At 42.2% G+C, this 23,543-nt stretch overlaps 2 protein-coding genes across 4 annotated transcripts; both read left to right on the forward strand.

Moving 5' to 3' along the window:
• The first annotated feature begins 3,076 nt into the window (after positions 1-3,076).
• gdpd3a (glycerophosphodiester phosphodiesterase domain containing 3a) lies at positions 3,077-13,777 on the forward strand. 3 transcript variants are annotated; one of them, XM_087839693.1, is made up of 10 exons: positions 3,077-3,379; positions 3,915-3,957; positions 4,162-4,297; positions 5,826-5,871; positions 6,689-6,807; positions 7,141-7,230; positions 7,460-7,593; positions 8,035-8,094; positions 8,312-8,363; positions 13,321-13,777. In XM_087839693.1, exons 1-10 carry the CDS (start codon positions 3,223-3,225, stop codon positions 13,447-13,449), a joined length of 966 nt encoding a protein of 321 aa, XP_087695819.1. In that variant the 5' UTR covers positions 3,077-3,222; the 3' UTR covers positions 13,450-13,777. The 3 variants fall into 3 exon arrangements, with proteins under 3 accessions (XP_087695819.1, XP_087695821.1, XP_087695820.1); XM_087839695.1 differs by having other exon boundaries at positions 13,346-13,439; XM_087839694.1 differs by lacking the exon at positions 13,321-13,777 and adding an exon at positions 8,577-9,509.
• Positions 13,778-15,511: 1,734 nt separating this feature from the next.
• Positions 15,512-19,934, forward strand: ypel3 (yippee-like 3). Its single transcript, XM_006807833.3, has 5 exons — positions 15,512-15,897; positions 17,240-17,358; positions 17,509-17,552; positions 18,073-18,181; positions 18,825-19,934. Exons 2-5 carry the CDS (start codon positions 17,242-17,244, stop codon positions 18,912-18,914), a joined length of 360 nt encoding a protein of 119 aa, XP_006807896.1. The 5' UTR covers positions 15,512-15,897; positions 17,240-17,241; the 3' UTR covers positions 18,915-19,934.
• The last annotated feature ends 3,609 nt before the right edge of the window (positions 19,935-23,543 follow it).

The raw sequence follows: 23,543 nt of genomic DNA on the forward strand, positions 1-23,543 counted from the left end.
CTATGTACAAGTGTTTGTGTATCTGCTCATCAGTAACGTAAAGCCAAGACTCCTCTCATCGTGTGCGTGTGTGAGAGATGGAACTTGTTTCTTTGCCGCCTGGGCCGTCTCCCTGCAGTTACCTGTAGTTCCAGATCTTTGAGATGACGGTCATGCAGATGTTTTGTTTCATATGTACATTTGGGCTGCCCCTCTTATTTTATTTTATTTTTTGGTTTTGTTGTTGTTGCTTTGTTTTCCTTTTTTTGTGGTTCAGCCATCAAATCAAACATCTCACTGGTTAATCATGAGAACAACCCAAGAGGACCATGTTTTGCGATCCTCCTGACACACACAGACACTCCCCCTCACTCTCTATCTTAGGGGGTGTATCTGTGTGTTTATGAAAAGTTGCACTTAAACACACCATCTACATTCACACAAGTTTAAAGGCCCATCTGTCACAGGGCCTGTTTCCAGATATTGATTTTAAATGGGTCGTCTTATTATTGCTATTGTTGTTATATTGGTGAGATATTGTTTGGGGTAGTTTTTTGTTTGTGGTTTTTTTTGTTTTTTTTTTTGTTTTGTTTTGTTTGTTTTTTTTAACATAAAAGGGAGTTATAGTTGGGTGTTGTTTGTTTTGTTTTGGGGTTTTTTGTTTTTTAATTAGTATGTTTTTAATTTGTATTTTTCTTATTTCTTTTATGGGCGTGATTATTATTGACAGTGTTTTCAGTCAGGAAACTTGGTTTGGTTTGTTTGGTTGTTTTTTTTTTTTCCCTTACAAGATCTTATAAGGAATTATTTTAAAAGAACATATAAGTAGACTGTCGAAGAGATATGAGTTATTGAGGGTTATAGTCTGTATATTCTATGGGTATTATGAATTAAACGATTAACAAAAACACATTATATACATACAATTGAATAAAATTTCCTGATACTGTTGAAATTGTGATGTGGTCTCGTTTTCTCTTTTTGTTTTTTGTTTTTTTATTAGCTAATAAAAACATCAAAAGATACTTTATATTCAAAGGTCAATATTATTTAGTTTTATAGGTTTAATATTGGAATTCATCGCCAATATTGTAACCTTTGAGGAAGCACTTGACAACAGTGCAAGGCAAGAAGAGATGTCTGGTGTAATCAGAGGATGGTTGTCAGTCCCCAAAGGTTTGAGGATTAAGTGGGAAGAAAGTGATGGTAACAAAAGTCACAGAGTAAGAATGCAAAATGACAGCAACAAAAAGAAACTACAGGGTGGGGGAAAGGTTACCAATGTCCAGTAATGGCTTATAAATAGTGGTCCGTATTTTGCAAGGGAAGTGTGTGTGTGTGTGTGTGTGTAATGTGAAAATTATGGGTTCTAGCCCAGAACCTTGTGGAACTCCATAATCAAGACTTCTCTTGTGCCATTTCTTGTGGATTTTTATGTGATGAATCCAAGTACACTGCTAATCAGAGTATAGCATCATGTCAATAGAACCTGTGGGAGATTGATCTGGACATTTAAGTAGCAGAGAGGGTTGTTAATTGGTTTCAGCTGCTTTGGTGTTAATGACATTATCAGCAGGTGCAGCAGAGGGGCAACAATGAGACACCCTCTTAAATAGGCACTGTTTTACAGGTAGAGGCCACTGACATTTTTTCCTCATCTGTTCTGCTTGTTGTTGTTTTTCACTAGTTTTGTTTTTTCATTTGACTTGGATCACTACAGGTAGCATGAGGCGATACCTGGACCCTACCATGGCATGGGATGGTGATTGCATATCAAAACGTACTATTGCTAGAAGGTTTGCTGTGTCTCCTAGCACAGTCTCAAGAGAACGGAGGAGATCCCAGGAGACAGACAGTTACTCTGGGAGCTGGACAGGGCTGTAGAAGCCCTTAACCAATCAGGAGTGAATAAAATTTTGGCAAAATGGACTAGCCTGCCACATCATTTTTTTTTCACTTTGATTTTGGGAGTATCTTTGATTGGAGCTCTGTGTTTTCATTTCCATGAAATGATGTAGCGACCTTTATTCCTAACATATTTCCCAGTCGATATCAACATATTTTTCCCATTGAGATCTGATGTGTTGTCAAAGTGTTCCTTTAATTTTTTTGAGCAGTGTAAAAGGAGCTGTAACACTGATCTGTCTTTGAGCTTTCACATCCTCCTTCATATCATGTCTCAGCATGACTGTAAGTTTAATATGCACACATGTATGTCTCTATATATCTCTACCACGTGTGACAGCAGGAAAACAGAAAAGTGGCCAACAGTGGGGTGTGATCTGTCTTCTGTGCGATTTGCACGTCAAAACGAGACACCTGTAAATGTAGGAAAATGCTGGAAGCTCTGATTTGCCCTGCAGTGAATGGATTTCTCTGTTCTCGTGAAAACCAGGCTTGTTGTAACACATCACTGCAGGCTCGGCCCGTCACACAATTGTTTGTCACATTCCAGCTTTGCCATTCAAGTTGAACAATATGCCGCTGCTTATCCTGCTGACTTTGGACTGTACGTGGCATGTTGTGGTGAGCACTGCTTGCAGATAGATGGTTTTCATATTTCCAGCCTGGTCAAAGCAAAGTTTACCTACTCTACATTCCACATCCCCTTTGTCAAATACAAGATAAGAAACTTGCCACGCTGCCTGCGATGCATTTGTTTCCTAACTTATCAGCTTGTGTTTAAGCCCAGCAGCACATTACATCTGGAAAAAGCAATAGATGGCTAATTGCACTCATCTGGCAGGTAATTTGTAGTCATATGCCATTTTAGGATATTCTGTATTATATTAGCAATGCTACAGCAGTGTAGCAGAATAAAAGTAATCATTAGAAAGGTGTTCCAAGACTTGCGCAGGTATGACATAAACCTGAACAAAAGCATAAAAACAGCATTACCATTGGAAGGGGAGAGGCCAGAGCGAGAGCCCTGTGGGTTTGCGAGCTGGTGCTTCATTAACTGACTTTTACAGCTCTGAGGGTTCAGCTGTACCTGCTAAGAGTAAGACTGAAATTCAGGGGTGGGACTTTTTTCTCTGTCATACCAGTCTGTCTGGATTTTTCTTATCTTCCCACAACAAGCTGCTGGTTCTTCAGAAAAGCTTTTGGGTCTGGCCACTTGTGATTGGAAGGAGAAATCGAGTTGTTATTTTGAGCAAGTTTTTTCTTTTTTTTTCTTTTGCTGGTGCTTCTGGTCAACCTGAACTGTGAGATCTTGCAGAGACTCTCTCAGGGACTCGCTGGATGTGCATGCAGGAAAGGATGATCAGCTTTTTATATTTTTTCCTCCCAGTGTTGGGAGGATACACCCTCACCTCGGTTTACCTGCTAAAGAACCCGCAGATTCTCCACAGGAAGAAACGCTCTGCTTTCTACTGCAAAAAGATCGCACACAGAGGAGGTAAAGATCATGATGTGTGGGTGTGGTCACCGGACTGGGCATGCAGTCTCTGTGCCCTGAGGTCCGGGTTTTAATCTGCCTCAAGTCCATCTGTAAAGCAGCTGCATGTCAGTCAGCATCCAATTTAACTGGAGAGAAGCCTAAAACACTGATGCTATTAAATGTTATACAATGCTTTTGCTTCACTTTCCAACATTTTAAATGCTAATTTCTTTCAGCAGTTGCACATTTTAGTCCTGTGGGTTAAAGATTTATGTATGAAACTTTCCCATGGGGTGCCCCTGATTTTTATTACTGCTTTAAAGATGAAGTCTTTGAACAAAAGGCCTGTTTTTTTTTATATCTAAATCTTATTTTACTGTGCAGACTTTTTTCTGTTCTACCACGAAGCTCAAGCTGAAAACTTAATGTGCAATTCTAACTGATGATGTGATTTGCTGTAATGTTTAGTAGGACCAGTTTAGCAGCTCTCTATCTGAGACATTTTGAGTACTTCGTATTTTCTGACTACTGGCATAATTTCTATGAATTTTAGGATCTGGAGAGAGGATAGAGAGCACCATGGAGGCATTCACACAGTAAGTACCACACTGCCCTCTTTGAAGTGCTGTGAAAAAAGAATGCATCAATTTTTACATGATGGCAGACTTTTTAGACACCACCCCCCGACCCTCCCCATTCCCAAAAAAGGTGTATTGCTAAAAATGTGAAAGTGACGCACACACCCCTGACAAACGGTGGAGTCATCATTTTACTTATTCGTATCTTTTCTCTGTTGTCAGTGCGGTGGAGCAGGGCACTGACATGCTGGAGATGGACTGTCATTTGACACATGATGGCTTTGTGGTGGTATCACATGATGAGAATTTGCTGAGGCAGGCTGGCCATGATGTCACAATCTCCTCGCTCAATCTGCAGGTAAGAAGCCGGAACCTGCTGGACTGGGGCAAAGGTCACAAGGCCGTACTGAGACAAGAAGTGGTCATCTTTCAGAGACACCTGCTCTGTTTCTGTTTCATAGATGAGCTTTGTTACATTTATTGTTACACATGAGACTATGTGAGTTTTATCTTGAGCACTACGTCTCAAATATACCATTTTTTGTGGCACAGATTCAACAAGGTGCTGGATACAGTACTCAGGGATTTTAGTTCATGTTGACATGATGACATGAGACAGTTACTGCAGATTTGTTGCCTGTATATAAATGAATCTCCTGTTCCACCACATCCCAAATGTGCTCGATTGGATTGGTACAGGGAAGTAGGGAACTCAATTTTTGTTTTCTAGATGTTTGAGCTTTGTGACATGGTGTGCTATCCTGCTGGAATCAGTTATGAAAAGATAGGTACACAGTTCATAAAGGGATGGACATGTCAGCAACAATACACGGGTAAGATATTTTCTTGGCCCCGAAGTGTGCTAAGAAAATATCTGACACTTGTACAAGACAGGATCATGTTATTTACACCATAATTCTGATCCTAACATTCAAATGGCACAGAAAAACATCAAGATTCACACCAGACAACATTTTTTTCAGTCTTCTATTGTCCAATTTTATTGAACTTGTGCAATATTAGTCTCAGTTTCCTTTTCTTAGCTAACGGAAGTGGTACTTGATGTGGTCTTCTACTGCTAAAGACCACCTGCTTCAAGTTTTGACATGTTTAGAAATGCTGATCTTCATAATTTGGTTGTTACACGGGGATATTTCACTTATTGTTGCCTCATCTTGAAGCAGCTATGCTATTCTCCTCTGATTTCTGACATTAACAAGGTACTTTTACCTACTTAAATCCCCCCACCCTGATGCTCAGTGAACTTCAACAGGACGTCTTGGCGTTGTCTGCATACCTAAATGTAATTGCTGCCATGTGATTGGCTGATTAGATATTTGCATTTATGAGAAGCTGAACAAGTGTGAGTGTATAATACTCTAGAGATAACTGCAGAATAACTGCTTAAAAGTCAGTTTTCACTTCCAAACAATCTGGTAGTTCCTTAAGCTCACATGAGACTACCAGATTTGGTTGTAATGCTACTGTGAGCTACGGGGCTTTACGTGGCAGTTTACATGTTATTACATGTTTTTCCATCCAGATTTAACAGCACGCATATTTACCGTAGCAACATTACTTACAGAGCTGCATGGAGGCATCCTTTAATTCTTTTAAATTCACCATAATCTTCAAAAAGGGCATGCTGCTTGCATTGCTCTTGAGGTTTCCTCGGAAACAAAGCTGTAATTTCTCAGTAAGAGTTTGTTCAAGCATCAGATTACCATCAAGTGAATGTTTGCATCCGGCTTTGTTGCACGTACCAACTCAGCTGGGACAACAATACTAAGAATATCCGATGGCATACACAAATTCTTTTCACCTTAATCACATCATAGTAAATTCGCCTTATATCTCTCTGTTCAACTCTGTTTTTAAACTTTTAGGATTTGCCTTTGTATAAGGAGAGACTGGAGGTAACATTTTATGAAGGTGAGTTCCTCCTGTTATATCTAATTGTTCATTTTTAATAAAAAGACATTTGAAGAAGATGCATCTATAACAATAATCATCATCATAATCATAAATCAAACACTGTATGTTGAAAAATGTATAGACAAAACAATCAAACAACTACTGTTTAAAAGTGACTGAATAAAAAAAATGAGCTTCCCCAATTTCCTCCAGCAGGACATCAGTATTAATCCTCTTATCGAAGATATTTCTAATGTTTCTGAAAGAGTTGGGTAGTGATACTGAATTCATATCCAAGAGAGGGGAGCAAAATTAGAGGAAATTGATGTCTGGGACTCTGAGGAGCGACCTTAAAGCCTGAATCATTAAATAATTGCCAGACTATGAAACTTCTAATTAAAAATAAAATTAATAAATATTACTTTGTATCATATGTGCCACATCCAGCAATTTTCTTGCAATTTATTGCTTAATTCACTGTAAAAGTTATTGCCATAAGGAGAAATACAATTGTGCATATCTGCAAAGAAATCATAGCACACTGTATTTGTTAATTACATAGCCACATCATAAGCTATCAGTTAGAAACAGCAGGAGGCCAACAATGAAACCTTGTGGAACACCAGATTATCAAAACACGTGTAGACACAGATGAAACTAATATAAAAGCAAACCTGAAACGCAGGCACTATATTAAAACAGTGATAAAAGCAGCAGATCCCAGATGAGTAAAGCAGTGTGGTGCACCACAGTCAACTGCCATAACAAGTTAATTTCTTTCTGACATGCTCATGCATCTAATGTGACTTTACTTTTCATCCCTCCTTTTCTTTAGGCCGTTACAGCACTGGGAAAGACAGGAAGTTTGCTCTGCTGGAGGATGTGTTCAAGAAGTTCCCTGAGATGCCGATCAGCATTGAGATCAAAGAGAACAACCACGAGCTCATTAAAAGGGTACACGTTAATCGCCCCAAAAAACCAACATCAAACTTCTACCACAATTTTCTGATATGAAAAAGCTTCAGCTTTTCAGGATTGAATCAGGCCTCTTTTGAGGTGGATACATTATCTAAATTCCAGTCAAGGTGGACAAATTATGAGTGATTTTTCCTGTGCAATTCTAAATATGTTATCCACCTTATAAACAGTGTCCACAGTTTACTGCCCAAGTCTAGCACAGCAGCCTCTGTGATATCTGTGTCTGCAGCACCACTTACACTCTCACACCTTCATGTCATCATGTCCTGAATGCTAATATTTGTTTCCCACTTGATTTTATGTTTTTAGGTGTCTGATCTGGTTAAAAGCTACAACAGGGAGGGGATCACTGTGTGGGCTTCCGCAGACTCCACGATCATGAAGCAATGCTGGAAAATGGTACATTAACCAGCTGGAGGAGATGAGTTACCTGTATAGCATTAACACACTTTACTCATTATAACATTTTAATTGCATGCAGGAAATGCATGAAATGAAGTTATATGATGGCGTTACAGGGCTTCCTTAGCTTTTCAGTATGGTTTTCAGCATGATTCATAAACACCGCCTCTGTACCAGTGTTGTCACCCAGCATGTCTGCGTCTCTCTGTTCTCTCCTTCCACGTAGAACGGCTCCATGCCGTACAGTTTCAGTATGAGCCGAGGCCTGCTGCTTCTGCTTCTCTTCTACACGGGGCTGCTGCCCTTTGTGCCAATAGGAGAGAGTTTGCTGCAGTTCTACCTAATGCGCATCTTCAACAGGTGTGACTGCAGGAGTGTGTTCAGTGCATGCTGAGTAAACTGTGTCCATTTATGTGCATGCATGTCATTTCACATGACGGGTCCTTTTCCTGTTAAGACAGTGACGCTTCATGTTCTCGCTATCTATGCTCACTGTGTCTGTACAGCCTAACAGCCTAAATTCTGACCATTTACTTTGGGGGGGGGGGGGGGTGTTGTAGTTGTGAATGTTTATGTTCTGCTTGTTCAGCTGTGGTTCATACATTTCTGTTAAACACATTCAGATTTATGTTTTACTTTTATTTTTAAAACTCTGGGAGCACTGAAAGTTTCTCTGTGCAATGACAATTTAATCATGTGGTTGTAAGCCTTCTTCTGCGGCCTCTTGGTTTTTATTCTCTCAGATACTTTTATTTCATAAAAGTGTAACTGTGTCTTTCTCTGTCTCTGTGTGCGCTGAAGGACATTCATTCCCGATGAAGCTCTCCTGAGGAACAAGCTCATTGTGTGTTTGATAGAAAAGTAAGAGAAGTATTAAAAAGGACTATGGTAGTTGTTCCTACATCTCACTTATTTATTGGTCTTGAAATCTAAATTATAAATGCTAAAAATCAACAAAACATTCAGTCCTCACTAAACTGAAAGATTGTTTACACTGCTAGCTTAAATCTAGCATTTTAAGCACAGTGTGCATTTTGTGTTTTATTTTAAATTTGCTTCTTTCATGCTGTCATTGCAGAATAACTATGAGGAAGAGTCTTTTTAGGCACCTCGCTGCCCGTGGAATTCAGGTATGAAACCACATTTCTCAGTGTTTACAGCGCTGTGCTTGAAAGAAGAGTTAAAGAAATGCAAAGAAAGCCAGAACTGTGGGATATAAACATATCAGAGTAAAAGAAAACACTAAATACTGAGAGGCAAATATGAAATCTATCACAAATGTTTGTTTACCTTATCAAAGGCTCTTTCTCTTATCAGAGTTTTGTTTGCTCATTCTCATTTAGATAGAAACAGTGCAGGGACCACAAGTGTGCTCAGAAACTTTCCTGGAACATTTTTGCTTCACTTTTACTTTGCTCTTGTGTCTTCCATGAAAAGAGGCACAGGGAATCCCCAAAATAGAATTCCTGTTAAAGTCAGTGGATTTGATTTTTCTCCTACTAGTCACTGCATGGTCAGCTGCAGGATGCTATTCAAACTCAACAGGTTATGATCTAACACAGAAAGCACTTCAGCATGACAAATAGTTGACCTCACACAACCACTATGAGTGTCCTGAATGCATCATCTCTATCCTGATGTGATGAGATCAACTCTGTTGTCAGGACATGACTCCACTCAATAGCTGGAGAAAGTAACACTCTTTAAGCTATGTGATATTTATATTTTGTCCTTGTTGTATTTCAACACTTTTAAATAATGCCAAAGTAGCAACCAGGAAATGTTCCTTTCTATATCATCTACATGTTGTTTTTTAGTGTTTTGGGGAGAATTTGTGGGCATGTTAAAATCCAAGTATTTTAATCAGTGATTCAGTAACATGTCCACACGATTTACAGGTTATCAGTCCACTGAATGTCCTAATCAGTCCTACTGATATTCCCACACTAGACTCTTTAGTAGGTAATTGGTGCCAACTACCAGGTTTGTGTCCTTTTGCCTTCAAAACTGCCTTAATTCTTCGTGGCACAGATTCAAAAAGGTTCTGAAAACATTCTCCAGATGTTTTGGTCCATATTGACGTGATGGCATCACACAGTTGACAGAATTGTCAGCTGCACATCAGTAATGTGAATCTCCTGTTCCACCACATCCCAAAGGTGCTCTGTTGGATTGAGATCTGGTAACCTTGGAGTCTATTTAAGTACAATGAACTCATTGTCGTGTTAAAGAAACCAGTTTAAGATGAGTTGAGCTTTGTGACTTGGTGTATTATCCTGCTGGAAAGAACTAGTGAACCAAAGGATGGGTACGCTAATCCTCCCGCAGGCCCACCACCCGCAGGAGGCGCCATAGGGGTCGGGTGCATTGTGTGTCGGGTGGCGGCCAGGAGCGGAGGCCCTGGCGGACTGACCCCCGGCTGCCAAGACTGGCAATAGGGACATGGAATGTCACCTCTCTGGTGGGGAAGGAGCCTGAGTTAGTGCGTGAGGTTGAGAGGTACCGGCTAGATATAGTCGGGCTCACCTCTACGCACGGCTTGGGCTCTGGAACCAGTCTCCTGGAGAGGGGCTGGACTCTGTCTCAGTCTGGAGTTGCCCCTGGTGAGAGGCGGCGGGCTGGGGTGGGTATTTTAATATCCCCTCGGCTTGCTGCCGGTACGTTGGGGTTTTTCCCGGTGGACGAGAGGGTTTGTTCCCTGCGCCTTAGGGTCGGGGAACGGGTCCTGACTGTCATCTGCGCTTATGCGCCGAGTGGCAGTTCGGAGTACCCAGCCTTCTTAGAGTCCCTGGGGGGGGTGCTGGAAGGTGCTCCACCTGGAGACTCTGTTGTCCTGCTGGGAGACTTCAATGCTCACGTGGGTAACGACAGCGAGACCTGGAGGGGCGTGATTGGGAGGAACGGCCTCCCTGATCTGAACCCGAGCGGTGCTTTGTTATTGGACTTCTGTGCTAATCACAGTTTGGCCATAACGAACACCTTGTTCGAACATAAGAGTGTCCATAAGTGCACGTGGCACCAGGACGCTCTAGGCCGTAGGTCGATGATCGATTTTGTAATCGTATCACCAGACCTGCGACCATATGTTCTGGACACTCGGGTAAAGAGAGGGGCTGAGCTGTCAACTGATCACCACCTGGTGGTGAGTTGGATCAGGTGGCGGGGGAGGACGCTGGACAGACCTGGTGCACCTAAACGTGTAGTGAGGGTGTGCTGGGAACGACTAGCAGAGGCCCCAGTCCGCGAGATCTTCAACGCACACCTCCGGCAGAGCTTCAACAGCATTCCGAGGGAGGCGGGGGACATCGAGTCCGAATGGACCATGTTCAGCGCCTCCATTGCCGAAGCTGCTGCATTGAGCTGCGGCCGCAAGGTGGTTGGTGCCTGCCGTGGTGGTAATCCCCGAACCAAATGGTGGACACCAGAGGTGAAGGGAGCCACCAGGCTGAAGAAGGAGTCCTATCGGGCTTGGTTAGCCTGTGGGACTCCGGAGGCAGCCGACAGGTATCGACAGGCCAAGCGGAATGCGGCTCGGGCAGTGGCTGAAGCAAAAACTCGGGTGTGGGAGGAGTTCGGAGAGGCCATGGAAAAAGACTTTCGGACTGCCTCGAAGAGGTTCTGGCAAACCGTCAGGCGTCTCAGGAGGGGAAAGCGGTGCTCTACCTGCACTGTGTATAGTGCTGGCGGAGCGCTGCTGACGTCGACTGAGAAAATTGTCAGGCGGTGGAAGGAATACTTCGAGGACCTCCTTAATCCCACTGACGCGTCTTCCAAGGAGGAAGCAGAGTCTGGGGATGAGGGGAATGACCCGCCAATTTCTGGGGGCGAGGTCACTGAGGCAGTTAAACAACTCCTTGGTGGCAGAGCCCCTGGTGTTGATGAGGTCCGCCCCGAGTTCCTGAAGGCTCTGGACGTTGTAGGGCTGTCCTGGCTGACACGCCTCTGCAATGTTGCGTGGAGATCAGGGGCAGTACCCGTGGATTGGCAGACCGGGGTGGTGGTCCCCATCTTTAAGAAGGGGGACCGGAGGGTGTGTTCCAACTACAGGGGGATCACACTCCTCAGCCTCCCCGGGAAAGTCTATGCCAGGGTGCTGGAAAGGAGAGTTCGTCCGCTAGTCGAACCTCTGATGCAGGAGGAACAATGCGGTTTTCGTCCTGGTCGCGGAACACTGGACCAGCTCTTCATCCTCTCGAGGATACTTGAGGGTGCATGGGAGTTTGCCCAACCAGTCTACATGTGTTTTGTGGACTTGGAGAAGGCATTCGACCGTGTCCCTCGGGGTGTCCTGTGGGAGGTGTTGCGGGAGTATGGGGTGTCTGGCCCATTGCTACGGGCCATTCGATCCCTATACAACCGTTGCAAGAGCTTGGTTCGCATTGCCGGCAATAAGTCGGACTCGTTCCCGGTGGGTGATGGGCTCCGCCAGGGCTGCCCTTTGTCACCGGTTCTGTTCATAATTTTTATGGACAGGATTTCTAGGCGCAGCCAAGTGGCGGAGGGCTTTCGCTTTGGTGGCCTCAGGATCTCATCTCTGATCTTTGCGGATGATGTGGTTCTGTTGGCTTCATCGGGTGAGGGCCTCCAGCTCGCACTGGAGCGGTTCGCAGCCGAGTGTGACGCAGCGGGAATGAGGATCAGCACCTCCAAATCTGAGGCCATGGTTCTCAGCCGGAAAAGGGTGGAGTGCCCACTCCGGGTCGGGGATGAGGTCCTGCCCCAAGTGGAGGAGTTCAAGTATCTCGGGGTCTTGTTCGCGAGTGATGGGAGAAGGGAGCCGGAGATCGACAGACGGATTGGGGCTGCAGCTGCAGTAATGCAGACGCTGCACCGGTCAGTCGTGGTGAAGAGGGAGCTGAGTGTAAAAGCGAAGCTCTCAATTTACCGGTCGATCTACGTCCCTACCCTCACCTATGGCCACGAGCTGTGGGTAGTGACCGAAAGGACGAGATTGCGGATACAAGCGGCGGAAATGAGCTTCCTCCGAAGGGTGGCTGGCATCTCCCTTAGAGATAGGGTGAGAAGTTCGGCCATCCGGGAGGGGCTCAGAGTAGAGCCGCTGCTGCTCCACATCGAAAGGAGCCAGCTGAGGTGGTTTGGGCATCTGGTAAGGATGCCCCCTGGGCGCCTCCTGGGTGAGGTGTTCCAGGCATGTCCCACCGGGAGGAGGCCCCGGGGCAGACCCAGGACACGCTGGAGAGATTATATCTCTCGGCTGGCCTGGGAACGCCTTGGTGTTCCCCCGGATGAGCTGGAGGAGGTGGCTGGGGAGAGGGAGGTCTGGGCCTCTTTGCTTAGGCTGCTGCCCCCGCGACCCGGCCCCGGACAAAGCGGATGAAGATGGATGGATGGATAACCTTGGAGTCTATTTAAGTACAATGAACTCATTGTCGTGTTAAAGAAACCAGTTTAAGATGAGTTGAGCTTTGTGACTTGGTGTATTATCCTGCTGGAAAGAACTAGTGAACCAAAGGATGGGTACGCTGGTCATAAAGGGATGGACATGGTCAGCAACAATACTTGGGTAGACTGTGGTGTTTATCTGGTGGTCAGTTGGTACTAAAATGCCTGAAGTGTGCCAAGAAAATATCCCCACCACCATTACCAACCACCACCAACAGCCACTTTCAAAGTCATTTCAATCACATTTCTTCCCCACTCTGAAGCTCGGTTTGAACTTCTGCAGGTCATCTTGACCACGTCTACAGGCAGCCATTCGACTGGCTGATTAGATATTTGTGTCCACGAGCAACTGAACAGGTGTCCCCAACAAAATAGACAGTGAGTCTAGGTGCTCACCTGTTAACTGGCTCGTTCGGCTAATAAGATTAGCTTTGCAACATGCTCCATGAAAATCTTTTTCCCTTGTTTTCTCTGTTTCCTAGTATACATATTATTCTAATCAAGATGAATGTGACACTTTTGTTGCCATTGCATTGATTATCAATATCATTTTGTAATAGTTATTTATCTACACTGTGGCCTGAACAACTGGCCCATGGTGCTTCAGATTTTCTGCTGCCATACAAGGAAAAACAAAACAGTGAAATGTCAGTTTTTAACTGAAGATAACTGTTGCAATTACAGGTGCATTTATTTGTTTGCAACACAGAAGAAGACATAGAGGCAGCATTAGAAGTAGGAGCCACTGGAGTGATGAGTGACTATCCAACTCTTCTGTCCGGCTACTTCTGCAAAAACAGAAGTCAGGACTGAATCCAAGCACACCATCACATGATGGCAACAATGACACTGATGAAAACGGCTAATGCAACATTTGTTGAAGAATCTTTGGTCTGCATAATAATCGCCATGCAGTGGGAACACAACTATCATTAATCTCTTTGGTGCTGACCTTTAATCGCTGTTGACAGAATGACTTGTTTGTCGTGGGATCGTCTCTACAGCCTCCACCCACAAACAAACCACGGCATTGATCTGCAGCACATCTAACGAGTGAATCTTTAACTAGCTGGACTGTATATTTGATTAAATGTGACTTTATTTTGAATGTCTCTAATGTTACTTTCTGCCACTTTTAAGATAGGGCTTGAGAAATAAATGATTATGAATAAATCACTTGCATTTTGGCTTTTATATTCTTTTGGGCCATTAGAAGATTACAAGGTAATTACTGGCAGTACAAACATGAATACAGTACAGTGTGTTACGGAGCAATCTAGGCAGCATAGTGCGAATCTCTTTGACCGATTTTCTTGACCTAAAAGAGACTGTAGAGAGTGTACACGTGCTGTAAACCTCACCTGTGTCCTTGTTTTCCCAAGCAACTATGGTCAAAGTCCAGCCACCCGGCCGTGATAATAATCAACCAGTTTGTTGGTGAAACAAAGAGGGTATTTTTCTGTGTAGCAAAGTAGCAATAAAGTAAGATGTCTTAGTAATATTGAGACACTTGAGACAATTTCCCATATTTTGACTGGTTTGGGAGGACATGCAATTCAACTCAGTTTTATTTATATAGCATCAAATCACAACGAATGTTGCTTCAAGGAACTTTACATGTAAGGTAGAGACCCTACAACAATACAGAGAAAGCCACAACAATCAAGCAACCCAGTATGAGCAAGCACTTGGTGAGAGTGGGAAGGAAAAACTCCCCTTTAACAGGAAAAAACCTCAAAACAGAACCAGACTCAAGGAGGGGCAGTCATCCACCATGGCTGGTTAGAAGTGATGGTAGGGAGACGGGACTAAAACACTGTGCACTTTGCACTTTTCTAAACTCTGGTTTTAACCCAGTGCGAAGGGTAGGCCTTTTATTATAGTGAGAAGAAGCTTAGCCAGTTTAACGCCATAATCATCAGGGAAAGCTACAAGTCAACAAGTTGCACACTTTGCAGATTTTGTAAACTGTGAGAAAGAAAAAGAAGTACCAGTATATTCTGAATAATATGGTGTGAAGTGACACAATATATGTGTTATAATTAAATAAAATTGTTGAACTTTTCAGATGTGGCAAAAGAAAGCTATGCAAATCTATGGATAGATTCAAACTGAAGGCCCCAAAATGCAGAAATCACAGTGAAAGTACATAAAGACTTTTCATATGCATGACTATAAGAACAAACTTCAGTTTCCTTTTATCTTTACTGTATTTGCTTAGCAAGACAGTTTGAAATATTGTTTAATTAGCCTGTATGTGCCTAGTTTATTGTTTGTTTGTTTTTATTTTTAAGTCATCATTGCTGACATGTCCCACTTTCTCCCACACAAATACCACATATGCCCTACATTTAGTTTGTTGGGATCTGCTCACCCTAGGCCTAGGTCATTGATCAACATTTAATGGTACATGTTGCTGTACCACAAAGCAAGGAAACTGCAGGAATTATAACCAAAGAATTATAACCAAACTTTTCAAAACTAAACCAGAGATCAGTGTAATGGACCGCCTGCTTGTGTGTCATAAAAAATACACACACACACAAGAAAGGCAAAGGACATGCAAAGGAGCAGTCAAGAAACCACAACAAATAAAACCCTTCCCTCGGGCTCATATTCCAAGAATTCCTGGAAGCTGTCACAGTAGCAGGTTAGCATGTTGTTCTTTCTCTTATTGGTCTGATCTCTACAGAAGCACTATGCTTGTTTTTGAAATTATTTTTAATCCCAGTCCGACAGGCCGGAGATGATAACACACTTTCAGCATTTATGAAACGCTACCAAACAGCAATCAAACCGATAGCCATAAAAGGCCCCGGTAAGATGGAATCTGATTGGTTGACCCACATTCTAACGTCACTCGGAGGCTCTGATTGGTCAGCTGGGATTTGTTTTGCACTACCCAGACTTCCTCCTATGCGTGTTTTCATAAACAAATCGCATTTTTCCTCCCGCCGAGGTCGCTGCTTTCGCTCCTTGTCAGCCTGCCAGCTTTGTCGGCGTCCAGCTCCACTTTTAAAGAAGGTCGTTTCGGAACTTTGAGCGCTGGTTCTGGTTCAAAAAAACAAAAGAGAGACGCGGGTAAACGGGCTCCGCTTCAACAGCCAGAGCTGTCTGTCCTTTTTTGTGTGTCCGAACCGCCAACGCATGGTCGATCGTTTCTCACCAAACTGACCGTTTTTCTGCCTTTTACCTGAAGTTTTTCAGCTGTCGGCCACACCAGTCCACTGTCTAGACTGTGAGGAGCTTCGGTGTTTTTAGGTGAGTGGACGGACGCCGAGAAATGTCCTGCAATGCGCATCTGCGCTGCTGCCGCTGCTGTTGTGTGTTGACAGTGCGGAGCTAGCGGGCTAGCTAACACACTAAGCTAGGTCAAAGCAGAGCTAGTGGCCCGGTTTACTCCTGCAGCTGGCAGATGCACCATCAGTCAGTTTACGTTGACTGGTAGACGGACAGTGCCTGTACAGTCCTTGAATTTGGGTTAACTGCTGCATTTATCTAAGCAAGGGTTATTTGTGCCAACTATTAGAAACCAGGAAGCAAGCTGCCTGGTTAACTAACCTGTTTGACTAGTCTCAGCTAATAATGCATCCATACCTTGTAAAGTCACCCTCTGCCATCATACATTTAATCATTGAAAAGAAGATGCATGATTGAAGCTGACAAAGAGTCCAACCCAGATAGCTTTCATTCATTAAGGATGAATGACCTTAAAACCTTGATGTTAGATAGCTCAAACTGTTAGTTACAAACTCCAAATTGTTAAATACTAATGCAAAGGCTTGAGGGAGTAAGTCACATCTTTATAGTGCTGACTTTCAATTTTCCCTTGGTGTGTCAGTATAATAGTAGGACTTTGGTCATAGATTTTTCTGGAGCACATCTGATCAGGTGATTAACAGATTTTCTCTGGGTCCAGCCTCATTGCAGTTTGACAGTGTTCAATTTTAGTTTAGTTTTCTTTGTAGTTATTATAATACTGGGGCTACTTATCAGGGGCCTGGTTGAAGAGATTACAGTAGTAGCACTTTGTGAAGGCAGTTGAAAGTCATGTAGGCATCCTAAGTCTTAATACAAAAAACCTCATCAGGCTGGTTGTGTTGACAATTGGCTTTTTATAAGATAGACTTTTACCCCCAAGTGAAAAATTCACGTTATTACATTATTATAGCAGCAAAATGAATAGAACAGGAACAAAATAAGTAGATTCAGCATTATAATATAACCTTTATTAATAATACTCTACAACAATAGAGAAAAATGTGCACTGTACATATGGGAATATATATGGCATGGGATATTGCATAGTGCAGTGGTTAACAGCAAGATGGAATATAGACTATTGCACACAGTCTGACAGAAGATGGAAGGAACGTCCTGCTTTTGGTTTTTAGTTTGGCTTAACTTTAATAACCTTTGTGTTACATTGCGTTAGGGTGAAGCTTTATAGTCTTGTGATGGGGCTAAGGTTAATTCAAATGAGGAAGAAATCATCCTGTTTATGGTTAGTCAGATGGAAGAACTGTGTGCCAAGATCGTTAACCCATCATACAAACAATAATAAAACAAACTCGTCTCTCTCTGTGTTTTTGGTCCTGCTCAGACATGGTGAAGCTGACAAAAGCCAAGACGTTCCAGGCGTATCTGGACTCCTGCCACCGCCGTTACAGCTGTGTGCACTGTCGTGCCCATCTGGCCAATCATGACGATCTTATCTCCAAGGTCTGTATGCCGCTTGTCTTTTTTGTTGATAATCATGTCAGATGGCATGCACATTTGCTTCATGGTTATTTTAGAAAGTTGCATCTGAGACATATCAGAGTTGGGTTTGCAGTCTGTCTCTAATTTATATTTTTCCTCCCTGTCTCCTAGTCTTTCCAAGGCAGCCAGGGCCGAGCCTACCTCTTCAACTCTGTGTAAGTATCAACTATTAAAAAGCAGGTTTTTCCTGTTTTAGGTTTCCAGTCTCACTTCTCCTGTAGACAGGAGAAGAGGGAACTGTTGTTGTTTTTCACATCTCATTTGTATTCACAATAACTTTAATGCTACTTTGTGCAAAAATGTTATTTTTTCACGCAAATCATTTTATAAAAAGTCTATTTCTCTGTGAAAACACATTCCTAGTATCGCGCTTGTTTGATCAAACCACACTGAACAGACAACTTGATTTGCTCTAGTTTGGATTTTGAAGGTTTGTGAGCTCACGTTCTTCCGGGGTTAGTGGGTCAGGAGTACACACTGTTTGCGTCTTAAATATTAACCTACCAGCTCCACTCAGTTTAAATCTTAATTTGTTCAGGTGCAGCCCTTTTTGAATAGTAGGGTTTCATTAACATTTTCTCCTAAAGGAGGTTGTAGCTGTGCAGGAGAGGCTGTCCTTGAGTGATTACTGAAGAGAACAGTTTAATCACAGTGTGTCCATGCTTTTGTCTTCAGGGTCAATGTCGGCTGCGGCCCTGCTGAGGAGAGACTGCTGCTCACGGGACTTCATGCTGTGGCCGACATCTACTGCGAAAACTGTCACACCACATTGGGCTGGAAATATGTACGTATATGTCCTCCAGCAAATACAGTGCAGGATTATTCATCTTTAAATCACTTAAAGGCTTTTTGGTTTTTAATTCACTGAGACGTCCACACACACTTTTCTGTTGCCATGAGGAATTTTATACATATCGCACTAATCAATTGGGACATTTTTGTAAGACGCAGAAACAACAAAGCAATGATGTAATCAAGAACAACTGGACTTTCCAGTGATTGTTATGTGAATGTCACTGTCTGCATTAATGCATGAACTGCAAAAATTGTAAAGAAATACATGAGAAAATGTCCCGGTTTCTCTCTTGATTTATTACTTCTGTAAACTTTATGGTCTCTGTCGCTGTTTTAAAGCCTTCATTAAGACAACATGCTGTTCATTTAGTGAATTGTTATCTCCATTAGGAGTAAACGGCAAAGTGGGGTATGTTTCGGGGTGTGGCTGCCCTCTGATTGACAAACTCTTACTGTTTGTTTGTGCAGTGTTTTCACTTGGGGTTGGGCTTTGCTAAAAGTCACTCTAAGAAGTAGCAAGATGTCAGATTAGTTGTCCACTAACCAGACATCATGGCAGCTACAGCTTTCTTTCATCTGTCATCTAACTTTTTCTCTCTTTCTAACAACTCCCTTTCACCTTCCTTCTGCAGGAACAGGCCTTTGAACTGAGTCAGAAGTACAAGGAGGGGAAGTACATCATCGAGCTGTCCCACATGATAAAGGACAACGGTTGGGACTGAGAGGGAAATCTTCGTCTTTCGTCATGACTTTTTCACAAGTTGCGGAAACGGTTCCAGTGTAGCTTCTTCATCCCACGTTCGAGCCATCGCTGTGCCACACTTTCACTTCATACAGCTTTGCCAAGAATAGCATGTGATGCCTTATCTTTATCTGTTCTTCGTGTTTTGTTTCCTTTTTTTCCAGCAAGCACGACAACACGTTTGCTGATAATGCTGTCCTAAGTGCTAGTTGTGCAGGAGGACATGGACTGAATGAGTGCGGGGTTTGCGCGTGAAAACTTGGAGATGTAGTCACACGGGGCACCAGCTGGTGTTACATTTTGAGCACGCCTATTAGTGATTAAACCACTGAAAGGCCTCGCCCTGTGGTGGGCAGGCCGGTGGAAGTCAAATTATCTGATCTTAAACACTGGATGCAGGTATTTGGGTTTTCCTTTTGACTTTAAGGTGCATATTTAGATGTAAATGACCCAAACTGAGTGAATTATTTAGGCTTGTTTAATCCAGAGATCCCTTCTTTTTTGATGTGAGGGTATGGGAACGCTTAGAGAAGCGGGATGGGCTTTTTTTTTTTATGAGTTAATGTTTTTAAGATTAGTAAAACTTGTTCATATTTTGCCTAAAAAGCCCACAAACATCCTGTAATTCATAATCTGGGGTAAGTCTTCCGCTTGAAGGTCTACCTTTTAGTGTGTGTTTGGGTGGGAATGTGTATGAGTGCAGTGTTTGCTCATAAGTCTTAAGCTGGTTAGTGTTGAGAAGCATTGATCTGGAGTTGATTCACATTTAGATTTTCCACTGCACATTCGGGATATCTTCACTCTTAATGCGGATCCTTCATATGTTTGTGACCTAACACTAAAGCAGCCCTTAGATTTCCTAGATTGTGCTAGAGCAGAGTGTGATTTGGGTAATGTAGCATATTTATGGTGATTTTTTTTTTTTTAATGTCTGCTTCTTTCATTAAAGTGTTTTTTATTTTAACCTGATATTTCATTAAAATACAGTATGCCAGTAAGACTTTTGTTTGTGCTGTGGTGTTTCATCTTATCTCGCTTCTGATTTTCTCATCAAGCTTATTTCTTCTTTGTGGTCAAATCCAGACAAAACACAGCCTGAGAAAGTTTCTGTTCGAAGTGCTGAGACAACACAAAAGTGTGAGGGCCAAATTCATAAAACAGCCAAAGGTAAAAGTAGCTTTTGATTGTCTGTTTTGGGGGGAAACTAATAAAAAGGAAAAATTAAAGTACTCACTTTGGCATATTCTGTAGGTCACACATCTTGTATCGGTGTCATTTTATATTATGGATGGTAGCGAAAATCAGATCAGTCCTTTTTTAATCACCGGGGATTAGTTTACACTGAGTAGCTCGTGACTCTTTAATCCATCTCTAGTGTCTCCCTGTGGCTTTAAGAACAAACCTGATTTATTTATCATCTCCATAAGTGGTTCTTTACAAACTTTGGCATAAAAAGTAAGTAAATTTGTGTTTGCTCCATTATTTCTTTGTTGTAACAATGCTCTGCAATAAATCTTATATTGTTTGCAAGTTTATTGCCCCTTAAATGGTGCCACATTTGTGATTTGTTCCCATTATAAAATAGTCAAATCTTCTCGTCAAAGCCAAACAGCTTTTTCTGCTATTGAGCTTCTGGTACTGCAGGTGCCTCATTGCTGTTTGATTAGGTGCAACTGTGAGCAGGGACCCTGCTACAGCAGTCAGTTGGTGTCTGCGCCAGCCGTGGCATGTTTGACTGATCTGGATAGGGCTATGCTATAGGACAACTTCAAGCGGGTGTTTTTTCAAAACCAAGTAGCAGCATTACTTGGACTGATCCCTGGTATCATCTCCAAATTGAAAGCCAAGGTCCATAAATGTCAGAGAAGAAGAAAACCTCAAACTGTCAGCAAGCACAGAAACGGTAAGCATTTATATATCCAATCAAGGTTTGCAGAATGATCTGGCCGATGGCTGTTTACCCAGACAACCTGGAACAGACTGCACACAGCCAATCTAAGGTCTGGTCTGGCACAACCACCCTGGCTGACTTCTGACGAATGCTGGTTGAAGAATGGGATGCCATCCCACAGCAGTTTGTGACCAGCATGAGGAGGAGGTGCCAGACTCTTTTGGCAATTAATACTTCTTCCCCCATTTGTTAAATGAATAAATTGCTAACATGTTTTGTTCCTTCAGACTTCAATCATCCAATCCAATAAATAACACCAAACCAGAGTCAGTAGCAGAATGAGCTGTTTGGCATTGGCAGAGAAGATTTAGCAGGATTTTTATTTATCAGATTTATCACATACTCATCTCTGCTGCTTAACCCACAAACAAATGTTGCACCATTTATGGACAAGAAAATAGGTTTTCCAGCAGGCTTATTATCAAAGCAGATCACTTTAAATCTGATTTATCTGCATAAAAACAGGTAGGACTCAGATTGGCCTGCATAGCTTTAAAACTACATTTTTGTAAATAATAAGTGAACAGTTTTCATTACTTTGACTCTAATTTCATAAATAGTGATATTAAAATGAAAATGCAAATTTAAAAGACTAAATATTTGCACCTATTAGTGATACTGATAATAGTTGTGTTGCCTTTATTTACGGCTCAAATTCCTTTGTGTTCAGAAACCGTTCAGGTGTGGCTGTATTGTTATGACATAACAGCAGCTTTTTAAGAAAATGTCTTTTTACGCATGTCAGCGGAGCTCTTGCCGTCTGTGGAACAAATCCGATTCTGTGCCAACAGATGGTGCTGGAAGTCAGCCAGCAGGTGGTGCTGTAGTGTAGTTGTGTTTAGACACCAGTGCTGTGCAGAGATTTTATCACCTTTAATTCTTACCGCTCTCATTTCAGTGCCATCCGATCAGACCCAGATTTATTTTACAGCATGAGAGCGAGTCTAAAAATACAGCCAGAGGCATAAAGCACTGTGTTCAGCTGTGAGGAGGAACAAGTAGCTTCATCCTGCAACAGATGGCTTGGCCTCCACGGAGCCCTGATCTCTGGGATTACATGAAGACACAGAAGACGCTGAGACGGTAAATCCACAGCAGAACTGTGGCGAGCTCACAGAGGTGTTTGGAACAACCTGCGCCTGTCTCAAAAAACCAAAAAATATACCTCTATGAGAGCTGGTGACATAAAATATCAGCTGGATTTATTCACTAACCTTTGTGCAAGGGGGATTCATAAAGAAACACAATGATAAGAAGTATTTCTAAGAGCATTATCACTGTATTTATGTGCCTTTAACTTCTAACCTTTAAGGCATGTTATAACTCTGCAATAAATCAATTTGTGGACACAACGGGTTTTGTAGTTTAAAATGTTAAATTTGAACTGTTTTGCTGCAGAATTCAGACATCTATTCCATAAAGGATTTAGAATATCTAAAAATATTTGCAGACATTTACACATTTCTGTGGGATAATTAAGTGGAGTAATTGCTGCGGTAACACACTGTTTACCTGCAAATCTCAAAATAGAATACAAATGAGCAGATGAACTCAAATTAAGACACAAACTGCGATTAATGATTGTGTACAAAAGACCTGATGGACTACACAAATAAGCATTAAAATGAAATCTACTCTATCAGCGAGCTAGCATTGGACCTGCCAGGGAGATCACATAAACTCAGCTTCAAATATGTGAACATTTACTAGTGATCGACACAGATTCATCTCTGACCCTTCAGTGGAATACAGCAGTAAAATCAGTAAAACAAGCTACTGTGATTAAGCTAATTTGATTTGGCTCAAACTTTATTATTCATCATGGCAAAGTAACAAAATATTTTGCAGAACAATCTCTCTTTAATCACAGCAAACGTGCATTTAATCAGGATCTGATCAAATTTAAAGATGACTAAAATCAAAGTTTGAGGAAGTCTACATTTTGGGGTGGAAGACCCCTTTAGCTGATATAAGAAACACCCATTTTCATGTTGGTGTCACCTTGAAATGACGACTCCGGTGCTTAGTTTCTTGAGTAGTTATTTGATATTTGGTCTCCCAAAGAGTTTCTGCTCTTATTTTAAATCCAAATTTCCCCGAAAGGTATTGCCCTGCAGAAAACAGCACACCAGAGACATGCCCTGTAGGCTCCTGTGCTGGAGGATGGATGGATGGCGTTAATGGTTAATATGGACTCAGGGTTACTGTGTTTTCTCGCTGTGTCCACATTAAACTGTTTATTTGTTGTTGTATTTTTAAATTATAGAGTGCAGACGCCGCTTATGGTGGAGTCTGCTGTTTATTTTAAACCTAATAATTAATACGCCAGCTTGCAGTGACGACTAGCGTTTCAACCGCAGTCGGTGCAGCTTGCAGCAGCAGCAGCAGAGCGTACCATAATTCATGGACGGGGCAAAAAAAACTCATATAGCATGTTGTACTAATAAATGCATTATGTGACGTACAATCAATTTGAAATTCACTTTCAATTGCCTTGAATTTACAAACAACATTTTATTATGTAATATGTTTCAATGTGTGTGTATTAATCAGCAGTTGTATTATTGGTTATATTATATTAGTGTCTGTTTGTGTCGAGCACCCCACTCCCTTACCCCCCTGGAAAATCCCTAAATGGAACCTTCCTGGATGGTTGGC

This window comes from Neolamprologus brichardi, chromosome 4 (assembly GCF_056152115.1).
Source record: "Neolamprologus brichardi isolate AB-2024 chromosome 4, ASM5615211v1, whole genome shotgun sequence".
Taxonomy (NCBI): domain Eukaryota; kingdom Metazoa; phylum Chordata; class Actinopteri; order Cichliformes; family Cichlidae; genus Neolamprologus; species Neolamprologus brichardi.